We start from the raw sequence: 20,405 nt of genomic DNA, 5'->3' as shown, positions 1-20,405 counted from the left end.
CTATATGACCGATGTACACCTAACTTGCATTCAAAGTAATCAAATTCTAGACATGAGTAACAGACGTTTGTTTATCTTCGTTGGCATGTGCCGAACGTTTTGTTGAGAAGATATCTCACATATTATTTGGTCCTGGCTGCGACTACATATAAAGCAGCGGTGACCAAAGCGGGTGTCGTGATTACATCGTGTAAACACAGGCATTCAAACGGGTACGAGGAGTTTTCTGTACATTGCTGTGTGTTTCATTCACGTACTGAAGGCAACCAGTGGCGGTATCATGTCGCTCTACAAACTCTGTTCTCTACAAGCAGTAAGAGGTGGTTTCGTAAAGAATGAGGAGAACATTTTTGTTGTTCTGTCGGACAAAATGTAATATGTTTACTTTGCTCAACAGTTCAATTAGGAGTATATAGAAACATTAATTGCCACGCTGAATAATGTATCATTGTTATTGTTACTATTATTATTATTATTATTATTATTATTATTATTATTATTATTATTACTGACCACTAAGTATGTTTTTCTATTATTCTTCTGTACGTACATGAATATTGATATTTTTAGATCGTCTCTCTAGAAAGATAATAGTAATATGCGTTACAAGAGCGGTACGTTGAAGTTTTCATGTTCGAGGAAAAGTTTCAAAAAGCGATACGTAGTTGAGCTTTTTTAATTTCCGAGAATTGAAAGAAAACATACAGCTGGTGTGTCGTACATTATTTTGTGCGAAGATCGTTTATTACATACCTGAAAGAGGAATTTCTAACTAGTTGCAATGAAATCTCCATCTTGGTTTCTGTTCAATGACGGCAATTTTGGAAAACAAAAATATCTGTCTTCAACATTGTTGCTTTAAAACGTTTTCTGTGTTTACTATACTCCAGCAGGCCGTGATATACGTCTGCCTTTTTTTTCCCCCAGCCTATAAATGCGAACTTAAAACAAACGGCTTCCTTAATGTTACATGCATCACGAAATGCAGTAACTTTGGAGTTGTAGAGTTTACTTAATTTCTACAAATATTTAAAAACAATAATTAACAGTGCAATTTAGGTGAAATTGCAGTGGTAAGTTTCCAATTTATAATTATTACTATATTGAACGTCTCTAAAAATAATATGTTAAAAGCCTAAAGCAGTAAAATGAATATGTCACTTAAGCGGTAAGAAGAGGGAAATTGTTGTGTGTTAGGTTGGGAATACTGAATGTGGAATTTTAGACTTACCGCGGGTTGGTTTTGTGCGGAAACCAAGCAAATACGCACGATCTCGCACAAAATTATTTGGTTTTATCTCTGTTTTAATCTTCTTAATCTTTAGATGAGGGTAATTATTTATTAGTTATTCATTTAATAATAATATTGTAAAAAATTGACTCAGTATTATGTGCCAACGAATGTTAAAGGCCAGGAATTGGCATGTCTTAAATCATAGCCTGGAAGAAGAAGATGAGATAAATAAATGTAAGGAAGTCAGCTACCTAATGCTGTTTGAAATATCTCGTGCTCTAAAACCTTTTAATAGAACAAAATTTCTCAAATGAGTAATGATTAACACAGCTTAAATAACTTGTCCATAAGAAGTTTTTAATTTTGAAAAACTACGAATTTCTCGACCAAGTATCGAGAGAAGAATTTAGAAAATTCCTGATTATATTCAAGAGGAAGATTAAAAAAATAAACAAGAAAAATCGCATATTATTCACTGGCTCTTGATGACAGCAGTGACATTACTGATACAGCAAAGCTTGAGATTTTTATCCGCGGGATTGATCAAGATGTTAGTACAGGAACCACCACTGGTTGTAGTTTTCATGCCAAGTACCTTTCCTTCGTCTCCTTACTTCTAGGCTGTCTGTCGCATGTAATCACTGCAGCTCGAGTTTTGGTCACCCCTGATATAAAGAGAATAATACACCCAAATAAATGATAGACGACTGAAGATACCTTTCTGAGTTTTTATTAGGCCTAAGTACTGTATTTTACGGAAGTTGGGAAGATGAAGATATGTTTACTAGTAATCATAAATATTTGTTAAAATTTGAAATGTTTGTACTTGTAAACATGAATAAATTTGTGTTTTCGGAACTTTGAGGAAGGCCTCATGTGCCGCAGTTTGTACTTACCAGGGATGCTGTATTCAGAGCAGTGATGTAGTCTTCCATACTTCCATTCGACTTCTCTTCATCGTAGTAATATGTTCTCAGTATCTCGTAGGTGACGGTGTAGTTATCATTCCATACTATATTGACTTTCTCGTCTCGCTCGCTGAAATAAAACCAATTCGTGAGCAGTTAGACCAGTGTTTTCCAAACGTTTGATATGGCGACACTCTAGCCAACTCTAAAAATTTAGTGCGTCACCTTATCCCTCAATTGAAAGTATCCCACACATTAAATGACTACTTACACACCCTTCATAAAATGAATAAGATAAACACATATTTCCAGTATTGTTAACATTTTATATGAGACGAAAGAAACATTTACATACAGTTCTAACATGAGGAAAGCAATCACATTTATTTTCACCCTTGGTTATGGTTAATATTAGAATCTTGCGGCATTCAAGAAAATCTGTTAAATTCTATATAAAGTCTTTATGAAGAACTACTATAAAAATTAAGCTAGATCATGACAAATATACGGAAACAATAGTAACTAACCAAGGATTTAGATAAGGTTGTGCCCTTTCCCCGCTTTTGTTTATAATATACTTAGAGAAAGCAATTCAAGAATGGAATGAAGTAGCACCACAAGATGTACAAATTGACGAACACACAAGACTAAATACAATAATATATGCAGATGACCAAGTTTTGTTTGCAGAAACTGAAGACGAATTACAACGCTCTGTTTTTAAACTACAGACGGTTTTAAAAGAATACAATATGAAAATATCAACCGAAAAGACAAAAGTAATGGCAGTTTATGGCAAAAACCTTCTACGGGAAAAAATAGTAGTTGATAACAAAATAATAGACCAAGTGACAGATTTTGTATATTTAGGAAGTCATATTTCTTTGTATAACTATCAAAAAGACATAAATAAAAATATATTGAAAAATAATCAAATAAATGATATCTTGAGAAGGAACTTCGGAAAACAAATGCGAAAAGAGGTCCAAATCCGATTTCACAACATAATATCAAAACCAGCTCTGTTATATGGCAGTGAATGTTGGACACTGCGGCAAAAGGAGATAAATAGAATCAACGCATCACAAATGAGATTTCTACGATCACTGACAGGAGTTACTTTGCGGGACCGCATTAGGAGCGAAGACATAAGAAATCAGTGGGAAGTTGAGGAGATGACCGCAGACGTCCAACATTATCAACGTAAATGGAGAAACCACCTTCTTAGGAATACTGAACATCGTTTACCAAAGAGACTATTGTATTACCATCCACGAGGACGAAGAGATTTAGGCAGACCTCGCCGACGTTGGACGGACCAATTCCATTTGTAGTTCACAGACGGGAAACAACCCATAACTGTGTATTGGCAGAAGAGAAGGTTTTCATTTTTGTGGCTCAAATGTACTTGGTGAATCTTCAAATGTATTTTATGTTAGGACGATAAGGGATAAATTCACTCGCATTTCTGTATCTAGCATTTTTAAACTGCCACGTTTCACTGTTTTGATAGCCTATTGGTCATCACAGAAAATCCTGTTTCGCAACAATAATCTGTGATTGAAAACTGTAATAAAACCACAAGAGCCCGTTTAGCAAGGTGCGGAAAATCTTAAAGTGAAATCCAGAATCTGTCAAAATCATCTCTTTGTGTTTAACTTCAAATTCCTATCGTTTTTAATCTCTGCAAATTATTCTTCTTCTTCTACTAAGGAAAGTCCACTAACTTCATATGGCAAAAATGGATTTATTATCCAGTCATAAGCGTTTGTGTTCAAATCCGGGAAGTAACTTTCGAGTTTATCTGTGAGTAATGTAGATAGTTGTAAATTGAATCTTTAATTTCATTTTTCGAATCACACTTTCACTTTCACTTTCCGAGACCAAATTGCTAACTTGTCTCGTAAGGTAGATATTTTATCTGTTGCAGTTAAGATATTCTCATCCTTATCTTGCAGACTAGACTTACACTTGTATACTACAACTATACACACATCTATGCGTCTGTCAAGGACACGTATCTACAAGGCAGCTAGGTAAGCAAGGGGTGACCAGCGATTTTCTTACTTCATTTCAGTTATCATGAGTTAATAGCTCAAAATAATGAAATATACCAAACAGTTCGCGGCACTCCATAAACCTTCAGGCGACACCCAGTTTGGAAACCTCTGAGTTAGACATTGGCAAAAAGTATTCCAAAGCTCTCAATTTATTTATTTATTTTCTTGTGAACCTGTCTTACACAGTGTTTTGTTTCTGAAGCCAGGCGTGTCCACTTAGTGAGTTGTGATGCAAACGCGAGTTGCGAGCATCAAGCACTGTTAAGACGTAATGTATCCTCCCTCAACCTCATCTACTACTCCCTGCATGACAGAAACGGTGGTATCAGTGGCGCTTGTACCTTCGCAATGTCTGTATCGAAGTCGTGTTATTCCGTGTCGATTGGGAAGGAAAGACACTTCCGTTCGCAATGGGAGGAGAAATTTTCGTTTGTGAATATGAAAGAAATATAAAATGCCTCTTTTACAGGAAGGTTTTGCGTGGCTTTCCAAAATCAATATAAAACATGTTAGCCTACCCTCAATATTCTGATTTAAAGGCTGTACTTACGTTACAACAACAACAACAACAATTATTATTATTATTATTATTATTATTATTATTATTACTATTATTTCGCACCATTTAACTATATAACAATGGAAATATTATAAAGACATTATATTAACAATAATAATAATAATAATGCTTACTTACAAATGGCTTTTAAGGAACACTCAGGTTCATTGCCGCCCTCACATAAGCCTGCCATCGGTCCCTATCCTGTGCAAGATTAATCCAGTCTCTATCATCATATCATACCTCCCTCAAATCCATTTTAATATTATTCTCCCATCTTCGTCTCGGCCTCCCCAAATGTCTTTTTCCCTCCGGCCTCCTAACTAACACTCTATAGGCATTTCTGGATTCGCTCATACTGTTACATGCCCTGCCCATCTCAAACGTCTGGATTTAATGTTCTTAATTATGTCAGGTGAAGAATACAATGCGTTCAGTTCTGCGTTGTGTAACTTTCTCCATTCTCCTGTAACTTCATCCCTCTTAGACCCAAATATTTTCCTAAGAACCTTATTCTCAAACACCCTTAATCTCTGTTCCTCTCTCAAAGTGAGAGTCCAAGTTTCACAACCATACAGAGCAACCGGTAATATAACTGTTTTATAAATTCTAACTTTCAGATTTTTTGACAACAGACTAAATGACAAAAGCTTCTCAACCGAATAATAATAGGCATTTCCCATATTTATTCTGCGTTTAATTTCCTCCCGAGTGACATTTATATGTGTTACTGTTGTTCTAAGATATTTGAATTTTTCCACTTTTTCGAAGGATAAATCTCCAATTTTTATGTTTCCATTTCGTACGATATTCTAGTCACGAGACATAATCATATACTTTGTCTTTTCGGGATTCACTTCGAAACCTATCGCTTTACTTGCTTCGAGTAAAATTCCCGTGTTTTCCCTAATCGTTCGTGGATTTATTAATAATAATAATAATAATAATAATAATAATAATAATAATAATAATAATTGCTCACAGACATTCTGTGAAACAGGCAAAGGAACCCTAATAATAATAATAATAATAATAATAATAATAATAATAGTAATGATAATAATATTGAACAAGTAAATGCTTTCAATTACCTCGATTGCTGTCTTCCTTGCATTAATTTCAGAAATTTAAACGTCAAGTTAGCCAAATTTCAGCAACGTTTAGGTACATTCATTCATTTATTCATTCATTCATAGTTTTCTGCCCAAGGGCAGGTCTTTCACTGCAAAATCAACATTATCCAATCCCTCGAAATTATTCAAATCAACTTTACAGGGAGTTATGCCTGAAAGCTTGATTTGCATTATCCAACCTTTCCTATTTTCTGCCTTCCTCTTCGTCTCCACATATGATCCATATATCTTAATGACGTCTATCATCTGATAAGGTCTCAATAGGGTCGATAATATTTAAATAGTCCGCTCAGAGACAATTTTGAAACTAGCTAAAATAACGGCAATCCTAACTTCATTATCGGCTCAGGAAGATAGGTTAATTGGGATAACTTAGAAGAATAGAAGCTGAAGAAATAAAACTATTAACACCTTTTGTCAGGACAGACTCTATAGTCTATATAACCATAAAACGAACGTCGACACCAGGAAACGATCAAGAAAGCGGGGGAGAGACCAGCTTTCAACCAGAGTTCAATCTGAAGCAGAAAATACCAGAAAGCCTCATACAAGATAGTTAAGGTGATGGTTTGTTTGTCTTTAGGCGCTGTAATATTACATAATGGAAAATAAAAGGCGAAAATGATTATATCCCAGCGCTGAATATCGGTAGGCTTCATTACTAGACATAAATATGTAGATGCAACTGGAAATAAAGGATGGCATATCCATAAAGAAAAGGATAGGGCATAGACCACCCATAGAAAAATAGGAATGTGTGTGCATTCCAAGGACCCAATTAAACCAAGAAAGTGTGCAATATCCTAGAATCCACACGTTAATTGTCTTCGTTCAGCCTGCGACGTAGAAAAAAAAATACTAGTACACCTTGACCCAAGCGATGCTATTAAATTGTTCGATTGGTTTGATTGTGAATGATTTGAACTGCAGTTGTTCTATACATCTGTGCAATATGCCTCAAAATACTGAAAATATCATACGCATAGAATCGTAATATTGTAAGTGCAGCCGATTCGTGAGAGATTTGCTTTGCATTCGAAATGACAAGGTAGATTATGATGAACGAAATTTTTCCTGAAACTTTATTTAATCTAATTTGTCGTCGAAATCATCAGATGTGAACATGTCTGGTATTTTACTTTACTGCTATTCACTGATTATCTTTCTTAACAGCTCGAATATGGCCTATAGAGATTACTGTGATTAAGTTATTGTTTAAATCATAACTGAAGTCGATACATTGTAAAACCAACATTGATGCACTTGGCCATTGGCGTATAGGCCTACTTCCATTCGCCATTTAGGCCTATCTGCCTTTATTTATTTTGTATTATCTACTACATTTTTATTTCTTTATTTAATTGCCTCATTACTTTAAATGTCACTTTATGGTGGCAACGTATGTCATGTTCTATTTCGTTATGAATTTATTCCATGATTTCTGTTGTGTTTTACGTGTTAAATATCTGGCTGGCATGATGATTTGATACAACAGAAAACCCTATATTTTTTTCTGTATTATATAGGCCTGTTATGCTATATGTCTCAGTCAGCTTCCTCTTTAGCGGCTATAGATTTTTTAAAATTTTATTGGGTTATTTTACGACGCTGTATCAACATCTAGGTTATTTAGCGTCTGAATGAAATGAAGATGATAATGCCGATGAAATGAGTCCGGGGTCCAACACCGAAAGTTACCCAGCATTTGCTCGTATTGGGTTGAGGGAAAACCCCGGAAAATACCTCAATCAGGTAACTTGCCCCGACCGGGATTCGAACCCGGGCCACCTGGTTTCACGGCTAGACACGCTGACCGTTACTCTACAGGTGTGGACGCGGCTATAGATTCTTCAGCCTCCATATTTCATATAAATCATTATTTTATTTTTGAGATTCTATTTTGTCATATCAATTCCTTCATACGCTGCATTATTTATTATAGCTGTGAAATTCTTTCTTTCCTTTTCTAACTCGTCTTTTTATTCCACATTTAGTATTAAATACATTTAATTTTCGATGGCAGAAAAGTATGATTAATTATTAATAGGTATACTACCCATTTCTAAATGAGGCTGTAGAGGAAGTGGACACCTTCAAATACTTGGAATGTAGTATAAGCAGTAACATGAGCTACTGTCAGGAACGCAAAAGGAGGATAGCAATGGCAAAGGAAGCTTTTAATAGAAAAAGCAACATCTTCTACGGACCTCTGGAAAAGAACTAAGAAGAGACTAGTGAAGTGCTTTGTGTGAAGTGTGGCATTGTAAGGGGGCAGAAACATGGACATTACGACGAATTGAAGAGAAACGACTAAAAGCATTTAAAATGCAGATATGGAGAAAAATGGAGTATGTAAAATGGAAAGACACCATGTCACAGACTAGGTCTGCAGTATCTGTACCGGTAAATATAGTTTATTATAGACTTGTACGTCTATTAAACAACGGAAATCAATCAAAATATGCATTTAGGAAATGCTAAGAAAGCGTTCAACTATGTAAACAAACAAAAATAACCGATGTGTGAAAGTGGCACAATGTCCAACACACTATGTGCAGAGGTGCACTCATTACGAGTGACTAAGTGCCGGGATCCGACGGAATGAGCGCCGTCTGTGACACAGTACATGAGGGTTGGCCACTAAAGGGAAACTAAGAGGTGGAACTTAAACTGAGAGGATTAAATCCGGCATCGGAACTGGAATCCGGTGTGGCTTAGTGGATAAAGCGTCAGCACGTAGAGCTGGAACCCCGGGTTCGAATCCCGGTGCCGGAGAGAATTTTTCTCCGCTCCACACATCCTTCATCATATGGTAATGCAGAATTCCTGCACGGAAATATACTTATTTCGGTACATCGCAATAATATAAGTAAAGTGGATTATCCTAGTGCTGGACCCCCTCAAGCGCGGGAACCTGTTAGGTTAAATCTGCCCAATTGGCTTAAAGCCGACCCTGAGGAGAGTAATACTAGAGATGAATGAGGGTTAAAAGATTTTAGAAGGGGTTAAAAGGTATTAGAAGGGATTAAAAGTGTTAAGAGAAAGTTAGGAGAGATAAGAGAAATTATAAGCGAGAATTGTGGGGTTAAAATACATAATGGTGGAATTAAATTTGAATGATGAGATTGAAAGTTATAATAAAAGGTTTAAATGAGATAATAAAGGAAATTAAAGAAAAAAATAAATAAAAGATGGAGGATGTAAGAGAAAATGGAAGACAGAGATAAAGGGGAGAGGTTATGTTGTATAAAGAGGATAAAAATTAAGTGAAGATAAGAGAAAAAATAAAGAATAAAACTGCATATTAAGAACAGAAAAAAAACCACAGATTTAGCTGGAGAGAACGGACTGGAGAATGGGGGGGAGAGAGAGAGAGAGAGAGAGACAAGCCATGATATATCACGCGTTCTCACTCCTGGCCTAGATCATGTGTTCTTATATTAATATTATAGTTTATGGTTGAAAGGTCATCAGAATTACACAACGTCATAACTGCTATATGATCACGTGTATAATTTGTCTGCTAGACGCAGACGGTGGTGACACAATACATTATGACTAGCGAACATATTTCTATCACAGTCTAGTATATTCAGTCACGAAGCTCAATACGTAGTAAATATGTATCCATAGGTAGTTGCTAACCACTAGGATCGCTAATATCGTCTCATTACAGACAATGCGAAATAGTACCTGCACAGTCTATTGTTCCTAGCACCCTCACAACTCAAGCTTCGCGACTGTATATACTAGACTGTGCTTCTACTGTGTACTAGGTACTGTCCTCCCGTTTTGTAATAGACTACACGATGTTACGCGAGTATCTCGTCAGAAAAATGGACACCAATCTTCCCAATGTAATAATAATAATAATAATAATAATAATAATAATAATAATAATAATAATAATAATAATGGCTTTATTTAACCTGGCAGAGTTAAGGCCGTAAGGCCTTCTCTTACACTCAACCAGGATTAAAACTTGCTTACATAGTTGTACATAAAACTGGATCGGAATTAAGTAATTACATACTGATACAATTTAGGTACATAATGAGATCAAAAGAGGCAGTTACATAACAGTTTTACCTCATAAAATAAAAATAAACATAGTGGAATACATATTAATGTTTTTAGAATCAAATACGAATGACATAAAAACAGAAGCCGATAATTCAATAAAAAAATGTACACAGTAAAAATAAAAATAAACACATTAGTATACATATTAGTATTAGATTACAATTAAGTAGGATTTACATAGTTAAACCATAAACCGAAAATTAAATAAAATGTACACAAAAAATATATTAATAATAATAAAAAAACAACACAGTGGGATACATTTTGGCGTTAAGTGATAAATAAACACGATTTAGATAATAAAAATAAGAACAACAAAAAAAATAAAAATAAATACCGTGGAACACATTCCATTAAATATTTTCAACGCGTTAGGTCTGGCAACTCATCATAAGATATTTTTCTAATATTCATTTAAAGGAAATTAAAGTTCGGCAGCCCTTGACTTCAGGCGGCAGAGAATTCCAGTGACGAGAAGTAGCAACAGTGAAAGATGAAGAATAAAGAGATGATGTGTGCAGTGGTATTTCTAGCGTGTTATCATATTGTGATCGAGTATTTAAGTTATGATACCGAGAAAGACTGTGGAATCGGACAGATAAGTAAGAGGTGTGCAAAATTCGGTATAAGAGAGAGAGAGGGAATGTAACTTTCTCCTCTCATTTAACCTGAGCCACAATAATTTATCGAAAGAAGGCGGAATGTGATAGTAGTAGCGGACATTACAAATGAAACGAACACACGCATTATGAACACGTTGCAATGTAGTCCTTGATGTAAAGAAAAGAAGGCAATCACTTTGAGGTAGAGAGACAAATATACGAATTCCAAAGAATAATTCCAATAAATAAAACAAGTATTTCATTTCCATAGTCAGTGGCGGGTCGTGATAAAATATTGCGTTTGTTCACAATCTTGTGTTCCAAAACCGAAGGGAAGTTAAAATCATTAGTTAAAATTAATAGATTCCATATAAATGTCATGATTCTAACGTCTCGCTATCGAAAAAGTCCAGGTATAAATTCAAAATATAATATGTTAACATCAATAATAATAATAATAATAATAATAATAATAATAATAATAATAATTTATTTATATGTTTATTTACTCATTTATTTATGTATTTATTTATTATTGTATTTTATATATTAGATATATTCTACGAAATAAAATTAGTTTGTATTAACGTTGTATCAGATTCACTTTTTATAATGAATTAACAACTCTTCAAAAACTCATTCCCGTATGATCGATGTTCTCCTATCCTCGACTTTCATGCTCTACCGCTTGCCGATTGTAGGGGACCTACATAGTATAATAACTAGAGATGAACAACGATCGAGAAAACGAGTCTAACAGCGCCCGCAAAGCCGAAAACCCGCACGACAGTGTTGTATTACGTCGCGTCCTTGACGTAAAGACAGATTGTGAGATTTCCGAGATTCGATATTGATCATCTCCCGAAGTCCCGAAGTCAGTAGTTGCTTATACCTGGTTGAACTTTTATCTACTTTGGCAACTGTTATATATGTATAAACAATCAAGTAGTCTATTTTTTTTTTAATTGAGACCGGCCAGAGGCCGTTTACCAAAGTTATCTTTTTTTTTTTTTTTTTTTTTTTGTTTTCTGGTTTCGTTTTCATTTGTTTCCTTTGTTTTACTTACACTAATACAAACACAACAGCCATGCCCGAGGCGGGACTCGAACCCACAACCCTTCGGACCAAGCGAGCCTTAAGGTAGAACATCGGACGTCGGTGTACGCTTTGTCTGGAAGAAGTTAAGGAGCGTGTGTTCTAGTGCTTGCTGCAGGGAAGAGGATATTTTGTTGAGACTCGCGGGTCTATTTGAAACATCTGCACCTTTCAGTGTATAACAATCCGTCCCCCAGTCTTTATTTAATTACTAGGCCCTTATTAAGAAGCTAGGAATTTTCTTTTCATATGTTTAAGATCAAGTGTGCAATCTCAAGTAAAAAGATATTAATGTTATGTTTTGTTTCTTAGAAATGCAAATTTATTTGAGATTTCTTAAAATTTATATAACCATAGGTAATATCATATAATAGAACCAAAACATTTTGATAATGAAGATACTGTTCTGTTTTGTCTTTTTGTCTCATTTAAACATTAATAATGTTATTTATTTCAATGCTGTATGTTATTCAAAGTTACGAAATCTTTCCACGCCGACAAAATGCTATTTCGAGAATGAGGAGCGAGACTCGAAGCGCAGCGAGAATGACGAGCCGAGATTCGAAAGACAAATGCAGCGAACACAGCGAGCGAGAGCGGCAGTTAGTTTTGTTCATCTCTAATGATAACAATATATCTATGTAGGTGAACATAGACTTTCTCCTATATTGATGGAGCAGTGTAACTTGTTTTTAGACATATTTTTATTTTGAGAAAGAAATGGTTTGTGAAGTTTTGTTTTAGAGGAAAATGGTATCAAGTCATTGGTAGAATTGACAATAAGAATGTATTTAACAAATAAACCGTTAACTTTACAGGTACCCATTATAAAAAAAAAAAACAAGGATTGCAGTGTTTAAACAGCGAGTCTCAACAAAATATCCTCTTCCCTGCAGCAAGCACTAGAACACACGCTCATTATCTTCTTCCAGACAAAGCGTACACCGACGTCCGGTGCTCTACCATAAGGCCCATTCACAATGAAAATTAAACATAACCGTAACATTAACACAGAAGTTTGCGGAGAGATTACCAAATGAGATCATTCACAATGATTCACATAAATAATGACATTAACATTGCCGTTAGACGTTAACATGAAAGTTTGCAAACTCCAAACTTTCATGCTTATGCTTAGGGGAGAGTCGGGTAGTATCGGACATCGGGTAATATCGGACAGTGAGTTTCTTTCATCTACCACACGATGATAGTACCTGATTGACATGGTTACGTTTCTGTGATGTCGCATAGAGAAACGTAACCATGTCATTCAGGTACTACCACATGGTGGTAGATGAAAGAAACGCACTGTCCGATATTACCCGATGTCCGATACTACCCGACTCTCCCCTACGTGATTTGCAAACAGTACACAAATGTAGAGCGCTGAAGCAAATACCTTACTATAATAATACCGGACAGCTGTATATTAGCAGCATTGACGTGAGTGCGAAATATCGCGGACTTGACATCTAGCGGAGCGGCGTGGAATTACGTCCACAAGTACAAATATTAACATAGCGGAAATTGGACTATTGTTTAAAATGTGAGGTATTAATGTGGAATAATATACGAGACACTTAAGAAATGTTGAAGGGTATATAATGTAACATTATTTTATATCAAAGCTGCATATCATGAGAAATATTGCATACTTCATATTAATTTCCGTAATTAATTGTTACATATTGTTTCTTTACTTTTGTGAGACAAAATCAATTCTGACTCTAAGAATGAATTTACAATAACGCTTTATATACCCATTGCTGATAACTGCAAAGATAAAAATGGTAGTAATCTGATGCTTGTAATAATAAAATTAGTACAGGCATGTGGACAACAATAAAACTTAATTTGCTAAAACCTTAAAATTTCCAATATATTTTAACTTCTATTCATTTATTAGGCCTAAATAAAAAAGCTAATTTTATTGTTCTATCAACACAGAGACAAAGGCATTAGGCCTAATAAAGAATTTTGTTGACTCGCGTTTTATGAACTCTCGGAAATCGAAAGTACGATTTGGACTATTTGTAATGCTGTAATTGAAGCAATTACAAACAGCACATATACATCCTGATATTTTAACACAGCACTAATTAATAAAACTATTAACTAGCCCAGAAACAATATACATTGTAGTTGATTACAGCTTGTTTCGCGAGTATCTCCACATTGGCCGACTAGGTAGCAGCACCAGCGTCGTTCGCGCATAGAACTGCTAGCTATCCGGTATTATTATAGTAAGGTATTTGGCTGAAGTATACGACAGAATATGAAGAAATGACGTCGTTGTTCTGTTTTCATGGTTACCAAGTATCTTTGTGGTTATGTTTATGTTCCCATCGTGAATGATGGTATGACTTCTTCATTTTACCGTAACGTTTACATTTTTAACTTAACGCTTACGTTATGTTTAATTTTCATTGCGAATGGACCTTTGCTCTCTCAAAGACGCCAAGCATTCCACTGATTTCACAAACTGCGATGACTACGTGATGCCAAGCAACAAGCTCACCTCGACCTTCATTCCCAAAGTGAGTTGGTGCTCCAGCATGTTGAAACCACATTCCTAGTCTGATGTTAAGAGGAACAGTTTCCAACAGTTCATGCAGACCCTCTAGCAAGAATACCAGATAGTTGTCGGCATTAAGACGAGACGTCGCGTCAAAATTTATGGTCCTATAATATACTCATTTACAATCTCTACCCACATATTGGTATCAAATATCACTTTACGTCCTGTCACAACCGCGGAATTGTGGTTCTCCACAGCCAAGTCATGTAAGTTTTGAGAATTATTCAATCTCTTACGTGTAAAGCAGCGGTGACCAAAGCGGGTGTCGTGATTACATCGTGTAATCAAAGACATTCATACTGGTAAGGAGAGTTTTCTGTACATTGCTCTCTGTCTCGCTCACGTACTGAATTTATTGGGTTATTTCACGACGCTGTATCAACATCTAGGTTATTTAGCGTCTGGATGAAATGAAGGTGGTAATGCCGGTGAAATGAATCCGGGGTCCAGCACCGGCTCGTATTGGGTTGAGGGAAAACCCCGGAAAAAACCTCAACCAGATAACTTGCCCCGACCGGGATTCGAACCCGGGCCACTTGGTTTCGCGGCCAGACCCGCTGACCGTTACTCCACAGGTGTGGACACGTACTGAAGGTAAGCAATATCGGTACCATGTCGCTCTACAAACCCTCGTCTCTAGCAGGAACAGAAGGTTTCGTACAGAATGGGAAGAGGAATTTATTCGCTGTTCTGTCGGAGAAAATGTAACATGTTGCTTTGCTCAACGGTTCAATTAGTAGTAGTATATAGAAGCGACATTACAGGGCATTACGCTGAATGCACAGGCATAACAGGTATTATTATTATTATTATTATTACTATTATTACTCTTACTGTTATTACTATTACTGTTATTATTATTACTATTATTATATTACTATTATTATTATTACTATTATTATATTACTATTATTATTATTATTATTATTATTATTATTATTATTATTATTATTATTTATCAGCAAGTGTTACCATAATTCTTATATACGTGCCTGAATATATAGGCCTACAGCTTCCTTTGAAGGATAAAATAATTACTGTTATTACTATTATTATTATTATTATTATTATTATTATTGTTGTTGTTGTTATTATTATTACTATTACCATTATTACTATTACTGTTATTATTATTATTACTATTATTATTGTATTATTATTACTATTATTATTACTATTATTACTTTTTATTATTATTATTATTATTATTATTATTATTATTATTATTATCATTTACCAGCAAGTGTTACCATAATTCTTATATACGTGCCTGAATATATAGGCCTACATCTTCCCTTGAAGGATAAAATAATTGCTAGACTACGCTATATCTCCATTTTAATTTTTTAAAATCTTTTGATGACTATTATCAGTTATTTACTAGTTATTGATTTAATAATAATAATAATAATAATAATAATAATAATAATAATAATAATACAGAGAAACTGATTAAATATTACGTGCTAGTGTAGTAATGAAACGAGCTGTTAAACTCCAAGAACTAAAATCAGCCTTCAATCATCGTTATGAAGAGAAAGATGACAAATAAATGTAAGGAAGCCAGCTATCTAGTGGCGAACGAAATAGCTCGTTCTCTTAATGCTTCCAACGAAGGAGAGTTTTATAAAAGCGTAAAGATCAAGGTGGCTGAAATAATTTGTCCAATGAAAGTTGTTAATTAATTTTGAAAAACTGCGCATTTCTCGACTAAATATCCAGAAGAGAATTCAGGAAATTTCTGATTGTGTTCAGCTTGCGATTTTTATTAGCGGATTGATGAAGAACTCAATGTTAGTGCACGAACAACCACTGGTTGTAGTTTTCATGCCAAGTACCTCTGCCCCATCTCTTTACTTCATAGACTGTCTCTCGCGCATAATCACTGCCGTTCGAGTTTTGGTCACCGCTGGTGTAAAGTATGCTTTTTCGGTATACAGATTGAGCAAAAGGTATGGAACAATGCTTGTAACTTTCTTATTTCTAATTTTGTGAAGAAACTATTTATACAAAAGTTGTAGAGTATCAAAGAAGGAATATTTTTAACATGTTTTCAAATACTATGCTTTTTATTTATAGTGTGTGCCAATGAGTTTTTTTAATAGTACCATTTATTTATTTCTCCATTTTTGGATTCTCCAGGTCTCAGTACGTACAAAATCATATTTTTTTTGCCATTTATAAACTATTCTTTTGTAAAAATTACCTCTTTTGATGGCAATGTGTGTATACTGAATAAAGGAAAAATTTAATGCTTCAGTACATCAATTTCAGGAGGCTTTTAATGAAACAATTGCAGACAAAAGCTAATAGAAACAAGTGAAAAAAAAACTAATAAAACAATTAAATAACAATATTCAGGGCCGCCGAGAAGGGGGGGCAAAGGGGGCTAGTGCATATGGGCCCGTGAGCAACAAGGGCCCGTCAGATTAAGTGAGTCTGATTACTTTTTATTATTATGAATAATTATTCGTAGATACATACGAGTGCTATAAAATTTTGTAAGAATATTTGTTACATAAATTTGACATATTAACTCAACAACAGTAGAATTAATGCAAATTACCACTTCATGTGTAAATATTTGACTTTTATATAATTGAATATCGGTTTCCCGCATTAACATTCACCTACACGACACTTGAGAGCCCCAGCACTTGCCTGAACTATGTTCCCGTCAGTTGTACCGAACACGTTCAATTATTTATTGGCTGGCCCACCACAATATGCTAGTGGACTCTTCCAAACCGAAGTCACAGGATCACGTTTCCTTTTCAATACATTGTATGTTTCGTGTCGAAACTTTCGTCTTTTGGTTGTCGTTTGTCTAGTAAATTCTGTTCATTAATGTTACCGATTACAGTGTAACTGCATAATGGACAAGTACAGACGTAAGTCGGGAGCTGAGAAGCACAAAGAGAGACAGAAAAAATTAGAAGATATTAATATTGGTGGTAGACTGCTTGAAAAGGTTGGTCCAGGGAGCATCCGTTTTTGATGTAAAGATAATTAATTCGTTTGGCGTGTTTCTTAATTGAAATTACGAAATGGCGTTTCTGTGCTTAACATTTATCTAATCTAGAAAAATATTATGAAGACATTAACAAAGAGATCAATGATGAGCCCAAATATTTAAAATCAATTCATGCCTCTAATTTAGAACCAACCCCACTGAAACCTATGAATCTCCTAAATAGTCTGAGGGAATTGAAACTGGTCGGTTTATTTGGAAATATTTGCATAGCCATTAGAATATTCTATATAATTCCTGTGAAAATTGCTGATGCTGAACCTTCAGCAAAATGAATAAAATAAAAAATATATTCAGATAAACAATGTGTCAAGAACGACAGAGTAACCTTGGCCTCCTTAGTCTGGAGAGCTATCTTGCTAGGTTTTTAAATTTTGATGATATAATTGATGATTTTGCATCAATGAAGTCAAGGAGAGTAGTTTGCAAGTTAGAAATTACAGGTGTTTATGAATAATGTTTTATGAATATAATAAATTGTGCTAATGTGAAGTTTTGCTAAAAGGTTTCATGTAATAAAAGTGTATATTTTTAGGTTCGTATTTGTGTATGGATTTATCTTTTATTATTTTGCAAATAATTATTATGGTTAGAATAACTGGTAACTTGTAATTCAGAGGTCTCCAAAAAGCGTATCGTCATTCGATGCTGTCCGCCGAACACAGTGTGCTGTAAGGCTAGAGAAGGGGGAGAGACTCGTACCTCAACAGATGGGAGCGATCAGTGGGGGATCGCGGCAAAGGTCTGCTTATGGTTACAAATAATAACATCAAAAGAATAAGAAATACCATACGTTTGTATATTATTTCGACATAATATGAAGCTGGAGTCCCGTCTGTTGCTATTGACACAAGCCATTGCAAATTCAACCTCTTCTGTTCTATGGTGCCTTTCAGTGCCTGGAAAAGATCTTCTCCAGTTGTATTTTGTAATTACATCCAGAAGACAATCAGATGTAAAATGTAAAATTAACTCCTCGGATGAAAATGGCTAGGTGAGCTTTGTAATTTCTATCTGTGCTTTCGTCCAATGTAAGTGAGTAAGCTACAAACTAATTAATTGTGGTTTCGACTTCAGATTCCATTACATTTACAATCTTGCAATTCCTTCTCTGAACTATAATTGGAAACAATTACATTTTCTTAAACTTCGACTTTGTTCTGGACACAGTATTTTAGTAACGACCTGTATGCACAATTTTACAAATGATGCTTCTGTAAAGGGCTTCATTGATTTTCCAATATTCCAATCTAGAACATACCTAGCAGGAAGCTTTTTTTTTTGTTTAAGACATATGTGATTTGTGTTTGTATTTTCTTGTTTTATATGTATCAAAATATTTTTAGGCCTATGTATTTCACCTAAAATTAAACGAAAAACTGTATGTTTGTCATGCGGAACTGAGTTTAAACGTACTGTAATATACTGATTATTATGTATAACCAACAATCATACAGATAGCCCCAAAATAAATTATTTTCACATGTTCAACATGCCTGTATATTCTTTGTGAAGAGTTGAGTATTGTCGCATGTTGAATTTTAACACACCCTTAAGAGTTTTCGAACAAATTAAGCATTTCACATTCTCCCCACTAACACAAAAAATGTATCTTCCTATTCGTCCTTGAATGTACTACGTCCATGATTAGAAGACATTATGAAACGGTGGAACACTCCGACCAACACAATGATAATGGCAGTCCACCACTGCTCTTTGTTTACGCATAAACATTGCGTGCAGTACAGGTGGAAATGGGTGAGGCGGAGCGCGCTCTTTACGTACTGGCTTCGGTTCCGTTCAGGGGTTTACTCGCGAGAAGGCTTTTGGAGACGTCTGTTGTAATTGGTACTTTTTCAAGGGGGTCTGAGTACAGTATTGCATAGGGGCCCATAAATTCTGTCAGCGATCCTGACAATATTAATATTATTTAAACTTATAATTTAAAAAAGACACATTGTAGGATATGCACCATTGAAATTTAACTGCAATAGGAATACAATATATGGATTTTAAAGCAAGAAAACCCATTAAAACCAAAATTCGCATTGTGTTGTATCACGTGTTGATTTCAGTTCACAAAAGGTGCTCAAAATGGCCTCCATTTTCTGCAAACAATGCATAAATCTGTCTTTGAAATTGTTTAATTTTTAACCTTGTTATTCATTTGTTTTTATTAGCTTTATTCACTTGTTTCTATTAGCTTTTGTTTGCAATTGTTTAATTCAAAGCCTCCTCAAATTGATGTACTGAAATATTAAAATTTCCCTTTATTCAGTACACATACATTGACATCAAAAGAGGTAATTTTTACAAAAGAATAGTTTATAAATGGCAAAAAATATATATGATTTTGTACGTACTGAGGCCTGAAGAATACAAAAAAAGGGGGAAATAATATGTACATGGTGCCATTTAAAAAAACAGACTCATTGGCACACTCTTTATAAATGAAAAGCATAGTACTTGAAAATATGTTCAAAATATTCCTTCTTTGACATCCTAGAACTTTTATATAAATAGTTCCTTCATAAAATTAGAAATACGAAAGTTGCAAGCTTTGTTGCATACTTTTTACTCACTCCGTATATCACAATGCGATGGTTGGAAAGTTGGGGTGAAGTCTATAAACTGTTTTCAAATTGAGGATACAATGTTGGGTAGTAAGTTGAACATTAATAGGTCTCTATGTAAAATGAATTATTTTCTTCGTCAAGCATTGGACATTGTTTTGAAGGTTCGTTGTACTATTGTTTTCATCTGGGAGGGGATTTTCAAAGCCAATTGTTGCTCTTGGAATTTAACAATGGAAAACATAGACTGTAGTAGGCCTGGGCACTAAAAACTCCATTGAGTCACTACAGATTTCCCCTTAACTCCCCACTCCACCTTCCCCGGTTGAGACAAGTAGACAAGAAGGTAAACATTGATCAGTAACGGACTGCATAACACAGGCATTATAGCTTTTACGTACTTTCGGCTCGCGCTGGTCGCCTAAAATCCATCACTGGTGCACAGTGCCTACTGTGCGTTTCTTTATAATAATGCAGTGTAAGCGAAAAGGGCATGGACAGGAATTGGAATATAACTTGAGACAAAAAATGAGGATTATAATTACAGGA

General features: G+C 34.9%; 1 protein-coding gene across 3 annotated transcripts in view; it reads right to left on the bottom strand.

Annotated features, from left to right (window-relative positions):
• Window positions 1-20,405, bottom strand: part of LOC138709033 (protein peste-like) — a 140,086-nt gene that overhangs the window by 35,668 nt on the left and 84,013 nt on the right. For all 3 annotated transcript variants that reach the window (XM_069839512.1, XM_069839511.1, XM_069839510.1), the window contains exon 4: window positions 2,131-2,272. In XM_069839512.1, coding sequence (XP_069695613.1) covers window positions 2,131-2,272 — 142 coding nt within the window. The remainder of the gene's footprint in view (window positions 1-2,130; window positions 2,273-20,405) is intronic.

This window comes from Periplaneta americana, chromosome 11 (genome assembly GCF_040183065.1).
Source record: "Periplaneta americana isolate PAMFEO1 chromosome 11, P.americana_PAMFEO1_priV1, whole genome shotgun sequence".
NCBI lineage: Eukaryota > Metazoa > Arthropoda > Insecta > Blattodea > Blattidae > Periplaneta > Periplaneta americana.
The sequence above is the reverse complement of the archived record's forward strand: the minus strand, read 5'-3'. Positions and strand labels throughout refer to the sequence as shown.